This window comes from Lithobates pipiens, unplaced genomic scaffold (genome assembly GCF_037356315.1).
Source record: "Lithobates pipiens isolate NorthernLeopardFrog02 unplaced genomic scaffold, aLitPip1_a1.2 Scaffold_8, whole genome shotgun sequence".
In the NCBI taxonomy this organism is placed as follows: domain Eukaryota; kingdom Metazoa; phylum Chordata; class Amphibia; order Anura; family Ranidae; genus Lithobates; species Lithobates pipiens.
Window position 1 is genome coordinate 682,390,362 of NW_027507903.1, and position 16,958 is coordinate 682,407,319.

The 16,958-nt window shown below is 49.4% G+C and overlaps 1 protein-coding gene across 1 annotated transcript in view; it reads right to left on the minus strand.

The window, feature by feature from the left end:
* Positions 1 to 4,317: 4,317 nt before the first annotated feature.
* LOC143962539 (NACHT, LRR and PYD domains-containing protein 10-like) overlaps positions 4,318 to 16,958 on the minus strand; it is a 53,537-nt gene continuing 40,896 nt past the window's right edge. Inside the window, exon 6 of the mRNA XM_077471811.1 lies at positions 4,318 to 5,158. Within this exon, the coding sequence (XP_077327937.1) occupies positions 4,318 to 5,158 (841 nt within the window). The remainder of the gene's footprint in view (positions 5,159 to 16,958) is intronic.

The window sequence follows — 16,958 nt, forward strand, 5'->3', positions numbered from 1 at the left end:
CTGCAATGATACAAGGCTTCAATGACACCAGGCTGCAATGATACAAGGCTGCAATGACACCAGGCTGCAATGACACAAGGCTGCAATGATACAAGGCTGCAATGACACCAGGCTGCAATGACACCAGGCTGCAATGACACCAGGCTGCAATGATACAAGGCTGCAATGACACCAGGCTGCAATGACACAAGGCTGCAATGATACAAGGCTGCAATGACACCAGGCTGCAATGACACCAGGCTGCAATGACACCAGGCTGCAATGATACAAGGCTGCAATGACACTGATAAGGCTGCACTGATGGGCATTTAAATGCAAGTTTTTTTCTGCTTTGTAGAAAGCACAAAAGACATATACAGGAAGTGACTGTTGGTTTGATCAGAAGGTTGACCCTTTTACTCAGGAGGCTTGATGACCTACCCATGAACACTTTCTCTAGCAGTGCATGCTGAGTAGGACATAAAAGGACCCAGAGCAGCCATTTCAGCTCTCTTGGAATCACATGGCCTGCCTGTGAGGATCTGTGGGGAGGCCCTCCCAGAAAGATAGCTGCCCACAGCCTTTGCAGAGCGCAAACTTCGCTTGTTTGTGCGAGTGATCTGACGGTGCCAGAGAAACAGCGACCGGATTGGAGAGATCCAGAGACATTCGTTTGAGCATTGGAGGACCGGGCTCACCCAGTGAAGTGGAACGGAGCAACGGGGCCAGCTGACAGAGAAGCAAGCTGCAGTCACCGGATCAAAGTTACTACACGGAGCTCCGATTCAGTTGGTGAGCTGGTTGCGGCCCACAGTTTAACTTTCACACGCATTTAGACTCATAAACAGGTCTCATCAGGATTTATAGCTCCACGGAGGGGGAGCAGAGCAGAGCAACTGACAGTGAGCAGGCTTGAGGCCTACCTATTCTGACATCCCAAGCCTTGTAATATAAGTACTGAAGTTATATCAGGAGCACCTTTACCTCAACTTAAAGCGGTTCTTCACCCTAAAGGGGAAGTTCCGCTAGTATTATCCCTCCCCCCCTCCGGTGCCACAATCGGCACCTTTCGGGGGGGAGGGGGGTGCAGTTACCTGGATAATCCAGGTAACTGCACCCACTTCCGGACAGACCGCCGCACGGCTCCGCCCACCGCCGCATGGCTCCGCCCCCCCGTTGTGTTCTGGGAAGCACACAGTTCCCAGAGACACAGCGGGGAACCAGCGCAGCGCGGCTCGCGCATGCGCAGTAGGGAACCGGGCAGTGAAGCCCTCATGCTTCACTTCCCGATTCCCTGACAGAGGATGGCGACGGTGCCTGCAGCGAGACGAGCGATCGCTCGTCATCTGCCGCCGACATCGCTGGAACCTGGGACAGGTAAGTGTGATATTATTAAAAGTCAGCAGCTGCAATATTAGTAGCTGCTGGCTTTTAATATTTTTTTTTTAGGTGCAGCTCCTCTTTAACTTACGTTATCCTGTGGATTACAAATCACAAGGAAATACTTTAGCTAGCGAAGACAATAAGACCAAAGACCAAGTACTTTAAGTGAGATCTCACGCATAGCTTAAAAAGTAGGGGGAGCTCCCGGGTATTTATCTATATATATATTGTTTGAAATTGTTTATGTTGAATTTGATTGTACTGTCATCCTATGCTGGGATGGCAGCGCAATTACTGTAATCACCTCTTTGAATATTTTCGCAGTAAGACTGTTGTTTAAGCCTCCAGTTGTGTGGCGTACTGTTTTCTCCCAGCAGGTGGAGCCAGTGGATCCTGAGATTACAATACAGGTACCGTGCATTGTATTATATTGTACTGTATTGTATTGCATCACAGCTGTATCAAGGGGAAAGAGAGCCACGTTAGTGGGGTGTTGTTACCAGAGTGCAGGCCCAAATCAAATCAGCCACTCCTTCGGGGGTCAGTGCTAAGGAACGCCTGGGCATAGCAGGTGAAATGATCTGTAACCACTTAAATGTCCCCTTGCCCACTCAGGTCGGGTTCCAGGCACAGAAAATCTATGCAGACTAAATCCATTGGCCCTTGGCTCTCTAAGTGGCCCATTGGGGCAGCCTTCTGAGGCAGAGTCTTCCATTGTATGCACCTGAGGCAGGAATGACAATAGTTCTCCACTTCGGTCCTCATGTGAGGCCAGTAAAATCTGTCCCTTATGAGTTAAAGAGTCCTCTCGGCTCCTAAATGACCATGGTGGTCGTGCAGGGCCATCAGCACCCTCTCTCTGTGCTTTCCCGGCAGAAGCAATAGCCACTTCTCTTTGGGATCTTCAGAGGGACCCCTTCGGTAGACCACCCCCTGTTGCAACTGCAACCAATCCCACACTTTCAGTAGTAGCCAAGCTTTTTTCTGGGGCCTCTTCTGCAGCAGATCTGGCTGTTTGCTCTCCATTGCCTTCAGCACTAACCCACAGAGTGAATCCTCCTCCTGATCTCTCCTGAGATCCTTTTTTATAGCTTGGGAAGACCCTCTTGCATAATCTGGTAGATGTTTCAATAACACCTGGGTATCCCTACTGAGGTCACTCCCACTTCTTCAGCTCTGGCCCCACCTTTCCCTTGCTGGCTTGTCCCTTCACAGAGAGCTCTTACTCCTTCAGGTGTAAGTTGAGTCCAGTCTTATGAGGGGTTTTGGGAGTCATGGGGCCTTCTTGATAGTGCGTCCGCATCTCGGTTACAAACTCCTGGCCTGTAGTTCAAGCTAAAGGTAAACGCTGAGAGAGCAGACAGCCACCTGTGGCCGGTGGCATCCAACTTTGCAGTGGTAAGCAAGTATGTGAGGGGCTTGTTGTCCATCTCGACTACGAACTCTGCCTCGTAAAGGTAATCCTTCAAGTTGTCTACCACTGCCCACTTCAGAGCCAGAAATTTGAGCTTGTGAGTAGGATAGTTTCTTTCCGCAGGAAGAAGACTTCGCAGTGGGCCTCAGACGTCCATCATATTCCTGATAGAGCACTCCTCCTAGCCCGTCTCGGCTGGCATCCACATGTACCTCATACGGTTTGACCGGGTCTGCATAGGCCAGTACCGGAGCAGTGGTAATGCTCCACTTCAACTGCCTGAAGGCTTCCTCACATTCTGGAGTCCACTGATCCTGTATGGATTCTTTCTTCTTCCTGGGCCCCTTTGGCTTCCCAGACTGATCTGAGTCTGCGTCAGCTTCTTTCTGGTTCTTCAGAAGCTCAGTTGGTGGGTGAGCTATTCTGGCAAACCCTTCCACAAACCTCCTGTAGTACGTGCAGAATCCTAGGAACGTCCTGAGCTCGGTCACATTTGTACGCCTGGGCCAAGAAGTAACTGCTTCCAATTTCATAGGATCTGTTGCTACTCCCTCTTCGGACACGATGTGTCCTAGGTAGTTCACTGAAGGTTGGTAAAATTGGCATTTTTCCATGGAGAACTTCAGGCCTTCGTCATGAAGCCTCTTCAGGACTTTCTCCAGGCGTTCTTCGTGTTCTTCTAATGTTCTCCCAAACTCTATGATATCGTCCAGGTATACCAGCACTTCAATCAGGTTCATGTCGCCCACTGTCTTCTCCATTAGTCTCTGGAAGTTTGCTGGGGCTCCAGACGGCCCTTGTGGCACCCTATTGAATTTGAAGAAACTCACAGGAGTGATAAAAGTGGTCTTCTCCCTATCTTCAGGACACATGGGGATCTGATAGTACCCGCTTTTTAGGTCCAGCACACTGAACTGCCCCGACAGGCTCTGCAGGGCATCTTCTATCTGAGGTGTGGTGTACTGGTCGGGAATGGACCTCCGGTTCAGGGTCCTATAAATCAATGGACAGCCGTAGGGACCCGTTCTTCTTCCTTACCACCACTATTGGAGAGGTGTAAGGACTCCGGGACTCTCTAATAACGCCCGTCCTTTTAAGTTCAGCCAGCTGTTCTCTCAAATCTTCAAGATCCCCCAGTGGATTTCGCCTGACTCTCTTCCGAAGGGGCTTGTCTTCTTCCAGACAAATCCGGTGAGTCGCACTCTTCGCCAGCCCCACATCAAATTCAATTGTAGAAAAAGTTGACTTCCATCTCAGGAGTTGGGCTTTGGCTCTCTCCATCCAGGCAGGAGTAAGAGGTGTGTTCTTCAGGGAGAATTCTTCTTGGAGTCTCTCTGGTCTCTTCTCCCATTGAGCCACACGGCGAGACTGGAGTTACTGGACTGGCCTATCCCAACAGTCTTCTGGCTGGCACCCTCACTAGCACAGCTGCTGTGTTGCAGACACTGATTGAAATCTTGCCGTGATTCCTCTTCAATGCCTTGGTTGGCAATACTTCAGGGATAAGTTCCAACCCCCTGTGTTCTTCCTGGTTAGAAGTCTCAAGAACAATGCAAGGACCCCGGTCTCTTCCATCTTAACTTGACAGAAGCTCTCAGGCAGACTACTTCACCTGGATGAACCAGTCTCTCTTTCTTGTTTAGAAGCCAGACTTTTCCCACTCCCTCTTCTAGGGCCTTCTCTTCATGTTTAAGGTCTCGGTAGACCTGGGCTAACATTGGGTGTATTTTTGTGGGGAGAGTCTTTTCCTGCTGTACAAGCGGTACAAGTAGTCTTCTCACCAAGTCAGTGTTTGTTCCAATGATGAGGGAACTTCTGTCAGCTCCTGGAGGGCGAGGGCACACCACTGCCAAGGCGTCAAAGGTTTCCGTCTTCCCTGCTATACTCGGGTCAAAAGTAAGCTTGACCGGCAGGTAACCATATAGGAAGTTCTGGGTCTCTAATCCACATATCTCCAACTCCTCCAGCTTTTGTAAGGGCAGGTGCTTGAGATGCAGATGCTTGAGATGCTTGTCGTAGAAGTCCCTGTAGAGCAATGTCACCTGTGCTCCAGTGTCCAGCAGGGCTTTGGTGTATATTCCTTCTATCTGGATGGGGACAATTGGAGAGGGCCCCACTAACTTGGGAGGAGGTCCACGGGAAGTGGCACTTTTGGTCTGCTTAGTGGCTTGTACTTTTACAGTTGGCTCTTGTAGCCTCTCCTTCTTCCGTCTTGACTTTACTGCAGTGTCAGGAGTCTGGTGCGTACGTGTTATATTGGAGTTTCCTTTGATAACTGGGCACGCAGTTGACTCTTTCACTGGGGCCCTTTGAAGTTTAAAGCCAGCTTTTGGGATTTTGTCCCCTTCCTTGGGCTTGGGCACACTCGCCTGAGATGTCCGACTCCTCCACAGTTGAAACAGGTCATGGGTTCTTTTATCACCGTGGGACTGGTCAGTTCTTCAGGCACGGGAACCTCTCTATCCGGAGGAATGGTGTATCCGGCAGTTCATTAAGCCATTATTTCCAGTATTTCTTTCTGTGTCTGGAGCAGTTTTTCCAGTTCAAGCTGGCTTGTGGGTAGATGGTGAGTGGATGAAACCCATGGTCTCTGTTCAGCACTTGCTGTTAGGACACTGAGTTCTCAAGTGCTTGCGGGAACCTCTAACTGATGGACTTTGATGCTTGTTGTGCTGGGAGGTTGAAGCTTTCTCTGTTTCTGATATCTCTCAATCTCCATCTTGTCTGCCTCATTAACTTTCTCAATGAGTATCTCATCTGGAGTGGAGGGATCTCCCAGGTACTGCTTCAACTGTAGCTTGATGTAGTCACTCCTCAGTCCTGTAGTCACGGACCCCCGGAATTTTTCTGAACCAGTTCAGCTCCAAAGTGTTCTCCAGTGCCTTCCCCCTTTGATTCAAACAACAGGCGGTCTTTAAGTTCAATAGCTCGGAATAAAAAGTTCTGGGGAATTTCTTGACTGCTCTGTGCCATAGTTCAGTGGCATCTTCCTCCTCGTAATAACACTTTAATATTCTCTTGAGCTGAGTCAGAGTCAATCCACTTTTCCTCTCCAGCATGTTCCTGACACTTAAACCTGGGCTAATGGCATGGATTACAGCCTCTCTAATTTCGGACTACGAATATCCTTTTTGTAGCCCCAACTCAATTTGCTCCTGAGCCGTCTTCCACAATGTTCATTGCTTGAATGGGTCCCCAACTCAATTTGATGCAGGAGGTTTGTGTAGGACAGTTTATCTTTCTGCCCTCTCTCTCCTATCTGGCCATCAATGCTGAAACCTTCCCGGATAGTCACTTCCTGCAGGTGGCCATGAGTATGCTTCTTCATTACCGACCCAGGTTTTGGCGTAGTCTGGCTGTCTTTCTGACCTCTGCATGCGACACGTAATCCATTAATGTGCCAATCAATGCACCCATATCAGTGCCCATCAATGCAGCCCAATCAGTGCCCATCCATGCAGCCTATCAGTGCCCATCCATGCAGCTAGATCAGGGCCCAGCAATGCAGCCCGATCAGGGCCCAGCAATGCAGCCCGATCAGGGCCCAGCAATGCAGCCTGATCAGGACCCAGCAATGCAGCCCTATCAGTGCCCAGAAAGGCAGCCTATCAGTGCCCAGAAAGGCAGCCTATCAGTGCCCAGAAAGGCAGCCTATCAGTGCCCAGAAAGGCAGCCCGATCAGTGCCCATCAATGCAGTCCTATCAGTGCCCATCAATGCAGTCCTATCAGTGCCCAGCAATGCAGCATATCGGTGCCCAGCAATGCAGCCCTATCAGTGCCCAGAAAGCCAGCCCTATCAGTGGCCAGCAATTCAGCTTCAATGCAGTGGATTTTGAGGTATTGGATATGCCCCCCCCCCCCTTCCTTACAGCACACATATTGTTCAATTACAAATTCAACACCTCCATGTGCTGCTTTCAATCACAGCACGCTGACATATTGTACTGTTACCTTTCTCCTGCAGCCAGGTGGTCAGACATCGACTAAACACAGAGGGTGGACTGAGAGGTTTTGAGCCTGCCCACTTGATGACATGCACCGCCCCACTCTTTAGATGTGCAGCAAGAGGGAGGTGAAGATGGGCGGTCCAGGGCGGCTGACTGATCCACCTGAAATGCTCATCTCTGCAAGCCTATGTGAGGGGCGGGGACGAGCGGCAGGAAGAAGGTGGAGAGGGGTGGTCCAGGGAAGCCGATTGCTCTTCGCTGCGAGCCTGTGCGTAGAGGCACTGGCTAACTAGCTATACATTCCCGGATAGCACAGCCCTGACCATACTCGCACTCCTCATAATTTCACTCGCCAAATGCGAGCAGGCAAGTTGAAATTTTAAGGGCTGCCACAAGTATATCTCTCTCCTCCCTGAAGCCGACACAGGAGGGAGAGGGAGACCGAGACTCCCCCGTGCCCCGCTCCCTATCAGCGTCTCTGCACACTGTGCACAGTGCCAGGCACAAGCAGCAGTGCTTGGCGGCGGCATCGCCAGCCCACCGCTGCTGTGTGCTGAAGCCTGACCAGAGACTGTTCAGAGACTGAGTTAAGAGACTGAGACAGTGCCCCCCTCGGCCTGCGCCCCCGGCGGGCGCCGGTTTCGCCAACAGCATGGTACGGCCCTGGCTGCTGGTAGCAAGTGGCACACTGTATCTGGTGGCAGGCTGCTGGTGGCAAGTGGCACGCTGTATCTGGTGGCAGGCTGCTGGTGGCAAGTGGCACGCTGTATCTGGTGGCAGGCTGTGGGTGTCAATTGGCACACTGTATCTGGTGGCAGGCTGCTGGTGGCAAGTGACATGCTGCATCTAGCGGCAGGCAGCTGCGTAAACTGATAAGCTACGTCTGGTGGCAGGCTATGGGTGGCAAGTGACGAGTTGCATCTGGTGGGAAGTGACAAGCTCAGGTTCCCACTGATTCTGCATGATGGCAAGTTGAACTATTTCACTATATATTACAATGTAGTAATAGAAATAATGGAGTTTGATCATTGTGACACCATATCAAGCATGGTGTCAGGAGGATTTTAAGTGCTAACACCAGCCATTTGCCTGAAAAATCACCTCCGCCGCCAATTTCCCCATCAACCCCGAGACCACATCCCCCACCCTCATCTTTTTTTGGGAAGGGGGGATGTCCCTGACTGGCAGTTTGGAAATGCAGTCTCCCTATGTTGCTGCTGGTGAGAGACCGCATAGCAGGTGGTATTGCTGATATTGCTGCTGCTCAAAGGCTGCAGGGCTGGTATTACTGGTGAGAGTATATTTAATTTGTTTTAGTGAATTTTTTTTAGCATTTTAATTTTGTTTCCATAAAAAGGCCCACCAAAATCCCATGGTGCTCTTAATCTGGCCCTGCTTGTGGGTTACAAGGATGCACTTACTTTTTGCTTTCCTGTGACCCAGAGTCAGTTCATAACAGACTATTGCCTGCCGTCAGCTGACATCACAGAGTCTCTCCAGGCTCTAGAAGGATCCGGACCTTATTGTCAAGATCCACCTAGCTGCCTGATTGACAACTGGTTACGACTTTCACTGTGCGACTGAGAGCTGAAGGTAGCTGCTCCCGTCACCCCTCTCCAGCCCAGCGCTCCAATCAGAGCTGGTGGGGTAGAATGGAGAACGGCGACTGACAGTCACCGCTCTCCATTCTGAGCTGACCAAGAACTAAGCGATCAGTGGTCATGTGATCTCTCAGTTCTCTGGCTTAGAGCCGATGTGGGACATTATAGATGTTTGCTTTTTTTTTTTTAAATACATCAAACCTCTCCTTTAAGAAATGTAAGAAAGAGGAGTGAAAAGTCCAAAGAAAAAAAAATGAAAGGCTGAAGAAGATGATCCTTCAGTGCAGATGAAAGACAACGGAGACTGCAAGGAAACACTAAGCAGCTGGCATAATCAGAACGCTATTTTGAGGATCACTACAGAACAATACAAATATTCCTCTTACATAAGTTCTTCTATTTTGCTGTGTGACTTGACCAACCACGATAAGTTTCCCGACTCCTTCCCCCAAGGATCACAGAGGATTGAAACATCAAACGTTTTTTCCCTTTCCAGGCAGTCTTCTCCACCTTTTTTTTTAAACTGGCTCACTTGGGGAAACCGACAATACTGAAAACTGAAGACAATAAATTACAGAGATTAGTATTGAGAGTGTATTTTCTTTGCTGAAAAGACAAAAACCTAATGTAACCTTAATTGGTTATAAAGTCTATTTTTTTTTCTAAAATATTAAACATGGACAGAGTAGCCCCGATCCACAATCTCTGGTGTTCCACATTCTTGGTTCCTCCTCTTCTATGTGCACCACCATAGCAAGCCGTTTGCCATTGGTGGTGCACATGTGGGCTCACTCCCGAACCAGGCTGTGTGCATCCATAGACACACACAGCATGCCTTGACCCCGCCCTCTCCTAACGGGATTTGATTGATAGCAGCAGAAGCCAATGGCTCCTGTTGCCGCCTCTGTGTCCTGGGTGGAGATAAAGAGACCAACATCACTGCAGACGGGCACAGCACTGGATCGAGAAAAGACAAAGTATAAGAGGGGCGAGGGGGCTATACAAATGCTGGGGCATTTTTTTACCTTAATGGAGGGAATGCTTTAAGGTAAAATATGTCTATGTCTTAGCCCTTGTACACACGGCCGGACATTCCGACAACAAAATCCGTCAGATTTTTTCTTGTTGCATACACACGGTCGGACAAAGTTATTGGAAAATCCGATCCTTCGGAATGTGATGACATTCATTAATTATTATAGGACGACGTTCAGGCTAGTAGCCAATAGCTTTGGTCTCGTAATTTGATCTGAGCATGCGTGGCACTTTGTCCGATCCGAATTATCTACAAACGATCGGACGATCATGTTGACGGAAAATTTTATATCCAGCTCTCAAACTTTGTTGGTCGGACATTCCGACAGAAAAAGTCCAATGGAGCCCACACACGGTCGGATTATCCGACAACACAGTCTGATTGGACATTTTCTATCGGAATGTCCGACCGTGTGTACAAGGGCTTAGGCCACTTTCCCACGGGTAGGACTCCACTTTGATCAGCAGGAATTTTGTCTGCTGTTTATAGTTGAAGTTGAAGTCTTTAGATATGTGCAAAATGGATAATTTTGTTTAGTTTTGGATAGATTCGTTATGTTAGTAAATTCGTTTTGATGAACAGTTTCGGAATTTGTTTAGTTTAGTTTCACTTCATTTCATTTTGGTTATTAATTTTCTAACAAATTACAAATTCCCTGACAGATTTAAATTCTGTATGAAAAATAGCTGGTTATTAAGCAACGGGGCCAGGAAGCCGCCTGGTGGTATTTGATCATCTCTGCGGTTTTTATTTTTTGCGCTATAAACAAAAGAAGAGCAACAAGTTTGAAAAAAACACAATATTTTTGACTTTTTGCTATAATACATATCCCAATTTAAAAAAAATAATAAAATCCTACGTTTAGGCCAATATATATTCTTTGACATATTTTTGGTAAAAAAAATAAAATAAAATCGCAATAAGCGTATATTGATTGGTTTGCGCAAAGGTTATAGCGTCTACAAAATAGGGGATAGATTTATGGTATTTTTATTACTTTTTTTTTTACTAGTAATAGCGGCAATCTGCGATTTTTATCATGTCTGCGACATTGCGGCAGACAGATCAGACACTTTTGACACTATTTTGGGACCATTCACATGTATACAGATTGTATAGTGATTACTGTATAAATGTCACTGGCAGGGAAGGGGTTAACACTAGGGGGCGATCAAGGGGTTAAATGTGTTACCTAGGGAGTGATTCTAACTGTAGGGGGAGGGGACTGACTAGGGGAGGAGACCAATCAGTGTTTCTATATACTAGGAACACACAGATTCACAGTCCTGCTCTGTAACAAGCAATCACTAGTGCCTCCGGTGGCACGTGCTTGCCCCCTATACCGCTAGGAATCCGAGGACGTCATATGATGTCCGCCCAGGGTGGGAGATGCCATCTGTGGATGTCATATAACAATGGGCGGGTAGGGAAATGGTTAAGGGGCCTAGCAATGGAGTGTGTCCTGTGCCTACATACTTTTGCTAATAAGTGTCCCTCATCCCCATCTCAAAAAGTTGGGAGGTATGCCTTCTAGATTTAAGGGGAACCTCACGCCAAAAAACAAAACAAAAAAACAGCAAAATCCATACCAGACCCTTTTTCATACATGCAGCCCAGCAGGCCAGGAATATGCAGGGATGAGTGAATGCTACCACTCCTGAACCTTACCAGGCTACATGCTCTCAACATGGGGTGTTGGTTTGGGGCACCCTACTTCATGTTGATGGGGACAAGGGCCTCTTCCCCACAACCCTGGCCTGTGGTTGTGGGGGTCTATGGATGGGGGGGCTTATCCTCAAGCTCCCTTTAACAGGGGGCCCCCAGATCCCAGCTTCCCTTGTGTGAGTATGGGGTACCCTACCCTTTCACCAAATAAGTATAAAAAGTTTTTGACAATTCCTTTATGGAAATAAAAATCCCCCAGTGTAGATCCATCATCAATCATGCCACCCATCGCCACTGCTGGACTGGGAAAAAAAAACCTCCGGCCTCATCGAACGCTCCCGCTATCTGCTTGCTCCTCCGTTTGACATTTCTTTAATACTTTAACTAAGGAGTCATCCAATTACATAATTAGATCGCCACGTCCCTTTTGACATCATCAACCCAGCATACCCTGGTCGATGACATCACTGTGTCCGGGGGCCACCTAGTGACATTGCAGGGTGGCCGCACCCCTTAGCTGTTTAAGAAATGCAAGATGGCGGAGTGGGCAGTCAGCGTGAGCCTTTCGACGAGGGCAGATTTTTTTTGTTCTCTTTTTTCGGGGTCCAGTGGTATGGCAAGGAGTGTGATTGACAATGGATCCGCACGGGGGACATTTTTTTTTTTAAATGTTTTATTTTTTAATAAAGGACTGGCCAAAAACTTGTGTTGTGTCTTTACTCACTTTTTACACTTTTTTGGTGAACGGGTAGGCCATACTCATTCACATAGTGGAGCAGGGATCTGGGGGCCCCCTTGTTAAAGTGGGCTTCCAGATTACTATAAGCCGCCTACCTGCAGACCCACACAACCACCATCCAGGGTTGTATGAAAGAGGCCCTTGTCCCCATCTTCATGTTGGTATGATTTAGGAGGGGATGCACTTGCCCATTCCACCACTTTCCTGGCCTACCAGGCTTCATGCTCAGATAAGGGTCTGGTATGGATTTTGTGGGGGACCCCACGCCATTTAAAAAAATACATTTGGTATGGGGTTCTCCTTTAAATTTGGGTCTGGTATGGACTGGGTGGGGACCCCACATAGTTTTGTTTTCTGAATTTTCCATTGCTGGCATTTTTTTGTTTACATTCATGTGTCAGTGGGGAAGCCTGCTGACAGCTGATGAGTCATCGGTTGTTAAGGACGTGGCGGCCCGCTCCTTAATAACCAGCTATTCTTCATACAGGATTCAAATCGGTCGATCGTCCAATCACTCTGAAAATGTGTAATTCATTAGAAAATGAATATGCAAAGTGAAAGGAAACGAATTTAAACAAAATTTGTTACTAAATGTGTCTGAATTTATATTTGGACCGAAACAAATTGCACATGTCTAGACGTCATCAAAAGTGAGTTCCCATGAAGATGTGTCAGGTCACCTATGTCCAGGTGACAGATACATACCATCGGAGTCAGGAGTGCATTGCTAAGGTAGTGGACCCTGCGGCTGACTGCTGCGGATGGAACTCTAAGTGGTTCAGGAAGGCAGGTCCAATGGAGCACCAACACAGATCCTATTGGGAGCTGGAGCATAAGATTCCCCAGGGTGCAGTGTCTAAGAGCCAGCAGGTGTTCACCAGAAACTCTAGTGGTGAGGAAGGACTGCGCTATAACTGGCTCCAGGTCGCGGCCCCAGGGTCTCTTAGCTCATGCTTGAACCTATCCCTTGCAGAAATCGCCAGGGTCAGGTATTGCTGTAAACCCTCCTCCCAGTCCTCCTCAGTAAGCTCCGGGATGTCGCTGCGCCAGAGCTCAAACAAATGGGAGATCCTAGTCTCGTCCAATATGGTCAGCGCGGCATACATCGTGGACATTGTACGCGTCCCTCCCCCCGCAGGACCAAGCGCCTCCTCCACCGCCGACACCCCCAGAGTCACTCTAGATGGCAATTGAAATCGGAAGGCGTGTCGCAACTGCAGAAATCTGAAAAACATATGGTTCGGAAGGTCCCTGGCCTGTTTAAGAGCATCGAAGGAGAGTAGCTGCCCCTGAGACACTATGTCCCCCAGTGTTGTAACTCCATGCCTGGCCCAAACTATCGGATCAGGAATGGAGTGAAAATGGGGCAAGCGGGGGTTCCCCCAGAGGGGAGTCCCCGGGGCCCACACCCCTACGCCCACCAACCTCTTGTTCACCAGGTCCCATATTTTAAGAGTCGTGCGCATCGGAAGAGTTATCCCAGGGTTAGATCGGGGTCCCCTATAAATCAGGTTCCTGAGTTCCGCATAAGAGCCCAACAACGCCGCCTCCAACGTGGATGCAGGGTTGACTGGGCCCTCGGAGAGCCACCACCTGACAGTCACTAGGACTGCCGCCCAGTAATATGTCAGAAAACAGGGCAGCGCCAGACCGCCACGCACAAGGGGCCGCTGAAGGGTTGTTTTAGCTATTCTAGGGGGCCTACCATTCCAAACGAAGGATGAAACAATGCCATCTAGTTTCTTAAAGAATCTAATCGGGATGTGGACTGGGGTCTGACGGAAGAGATAGGTAAACCGAGGAAGAACCGACATTTTAATTAAATTGACCCGACCCACTGGCGAAAGCGGCAAGGACCGCCACACAGTACACCTCTGGGTCAACTGGGTGACCACCGGACTCAGGTTAAGGGTAATAAATTGTTTCAAATCTCTATGTATTTCCACTCCCAGATATTTAAATTGAGAAACCCTCTGCAGTTGCCCATCCACCTGGGAGCCACCCACACCATCATGCAGGGGGAATAAAATTGATTTCGCCCAATTTATGCGTATACCCGAGAATTGTCCAAACCGGTCAATATGCGACAATGCCGCTTGTAGGGAGGCTCCATCGTCCTTGAGATACAACAAGGTATCATCAGTATATAATGAAACTTTTTCCTGCAAAGGACCCCGGACAATACCCCGAACCTCAGGAGAGGAGCGGAGGAGAGCCGCCATAGGTTCAATTGCCAATGCAAAAAGCCCCGGGGACAGGGGGCACCCCTGCCTGGTTCCCCTGTGAAGGGGAAAGATTGGGGAGAGGACCGCACCCGTGTGTACTCTAGCCGTGGGAGCCCTGTACACCGCCCTGACCCACGAGATAAAGGCTGGACCGAATCCAAATCTACGGAGGACTGCCCACAAATAGTCCCACTCCACGGAGTCGAAGGCCTTTTCCGCGTCTAGGGAGGCCACAACCTCCTCCCCACCATCTGCACTCCCCGAGGCCAAGACAGTAAAAAGCCTGCGAATATTAATATCTGTCCCCTTCCCTGGCATAAAGCCAGACTGATCCTCATGGATCAAGGTAAGTATAACCTCGTTCAGTCGCCTGGCAAGGATTTTGGTCAGCACTTTCGCGTCCTCGTTGAGCAGGGAGATAGGTCGGTATGACGAGCACAGCTGGGGGTCCTTCCCAGGTTTAGGGATCACCACTATAATGGCTTGTGCCATAGACGGAGGAAGATCTCCCTCCCGGAGGGACGCGGTAAACATATCATGCATTCTAACTGTCACCTCCTCCAGGTAGTGCTTGTAAAATTCCGGGGGTATCCCATCCTCCCCAGGGGTCTTCCCCGGCTGCATGGACCCCAGTGCAAGTCGGACCTCCGCCAGAGTGATCGGGGAGTCCAGGCCATCCCTGGCCTCAGAAGTAAGGGCAGGGAGTGACACCCCCTCTAAAAAATTACTTAACTCCTGCGCTGAGTACTGCACCCTAGATGAGTAAAGGGTGGAGTAAAACTCTGCAAAGCAAGCGTTAATGGCAAGGGGATCCGTCACCACCGTCCCAGCACTATTCTGTATTCGAGGGATAGTGGAGATTGGGGCCTGCTCCCTAGAGATCCAGGCCAACAACCTCCCCGTCTTTTCACCCTGTTCAAAAATCCTCTGCGTCTGAGCCAGTTGTCGTTTGCTTGTCTTAGCCACCCTAAGTAGCACCACCTCTCGGTACGCTACCTTCATATCCTGAGCCGTGAGCGGATTACCCGTGAGGGTGAATCGGGTCTCCAGGTCTTGGGCCCTGGCTTCTGCCACTTCTACCATGATCCTATCATTCCTACGCTCCCGACCAATGGAAGAGAGGTAACACCCCCTCATATAGGCCTTGAAGGCATCCCAGACCATCCCCCCAGAAGCCGTGCCCACGTTTGAGGCCCAAAATCCTCGGATTTCACCGCCCATCTCAAAGGCAATAGTAGGGTGTTCAATCCAGTACCTTGACAATCGCCATAGTCTATCCCTCTGAGGGGTAGAGGTCTGCAATGTACACAACAGCGGGGAGTGGTCAGAGATGCCCCGAGGAAGTAACTCTATTCCAAGGACCCTGGGAAGCATGGGGGCACCAGCGTAAACAAGGTCAATACGGGAGAGCGTGTTGTGGGAGGAGGAGTGGCACGTAAACCGGCGATCTGATGGGTGTTTCCACCTCCAGACATCCTCCAGCCCAAACACCTGTGCCCAGCGAGAAACTGGAGAGTCAGTGGCCCGGTCAGGCGTCAACCTATCCAGGGAAGGATTAGGAGGAATGTTAAAATCCCCTGCTATAACCACATTGTCAGTATGAAATTGGGCTATCAGGGTAGTCAATTTATGTAGTAAAGACAGATCCGCGGGAGGAGGCATATAGAGGCCCACCAGCACCATCTCTATCATGTCTATTGTGGCGTGCACCAGCACGTATCTCCCGTCCTTATCTGTAACAATATCAAGAGGCTCAAAATTAAGGGACTTATGGATCAGGACGCTAACTCCCCGGGCATAGCCGGAATAGGTGGCATGATAGTGGTATCCCACCCAGGGCCTCTTCAAACCCATAATCCTGCCCCCCACCAGGTGCGTCTCCTGAAGAATACAGATATGCGGAGCATATTTTTTCACGTAATCAAAAACAAGAGAGCGTTTAATCTTCTGGTTAAGCCCCCTAACGTTCCAGGAGAGGATCTTCAACGGAGCCATAACCTGGAAGGAGAGGAGGGACCATTGGATGTGACCGCCCGACCGGGGTCAAGGCCCATAAAGCCCATCTGAAACAATGCAATGATATACCCTGTACATTCGTCATAGTAGCGTTGTCCACAACAGAAATCATATAAGCATGTAACAAAAAAAAACAATAACAAAAAAAAACAGAAAAAGAAACATAACTCCCCTCCCTTCCCACCCCACACCCCAGAAAAACAGTCCCAGGGTGTTTGAGAACCCAAACCAAACGTAATTAAACCCATTTAAAGGAGAAATCTCCCGTGGGGGGCGGTGCGTGTCAACCAGCACACCTAGGGCAGAGTCTCCTGCGCAGAGTAGACAGACTCCAGCGCAACCGCTTCCTGGAGGCAAAAAAAAAGTTTAAAAACAAGTGAAAGGGGAACAAACAATAGTATAGGTGACGCCTCAGAATGAAGTGCAAAATTCTCTCGGAATGTTCCAAGGGCCCATTCTTAGTTACAACTCGTCCAACAAAAAGGGAGATAAAAACCAAAAAGAAGAAAGAAAAAACCCAAAAGTTTGGACGACAACTTCGGAGCAACGGGGTCCAGCATCCTCGGTATGGGATGTCCACGTCCAGAAGTAATCATGCAGACCCCCTCAGGCATAAGCCGAGGGGGAGGGGGGGGATAAGGCCCCAAGGCCCGTAAGGCAGTAACATGGCAACATGAACCCAGGGACCCCCCCAAGGAGCAACAGAATATTAGGTCGGCCTCCCGCCCCCTGCCCAAAACCACCAATGGAAAAGAGGGGGGCATTCCAACCGGAGTTCCAAGTTCGGAGGTGGAGGGACAGAGCTGGGGGGGGGGGGGGGGAACCGATCCGCGTACCTCCGGGCGAAGCTGGTGATGCTTGTGGACCCCAATCAGGTAATCACCATCAAGGATTATCCCTGCCTGGGAAGGGAATCGATCTATCTGGAGGCCTCACTCGGGGAGGTAAAGAA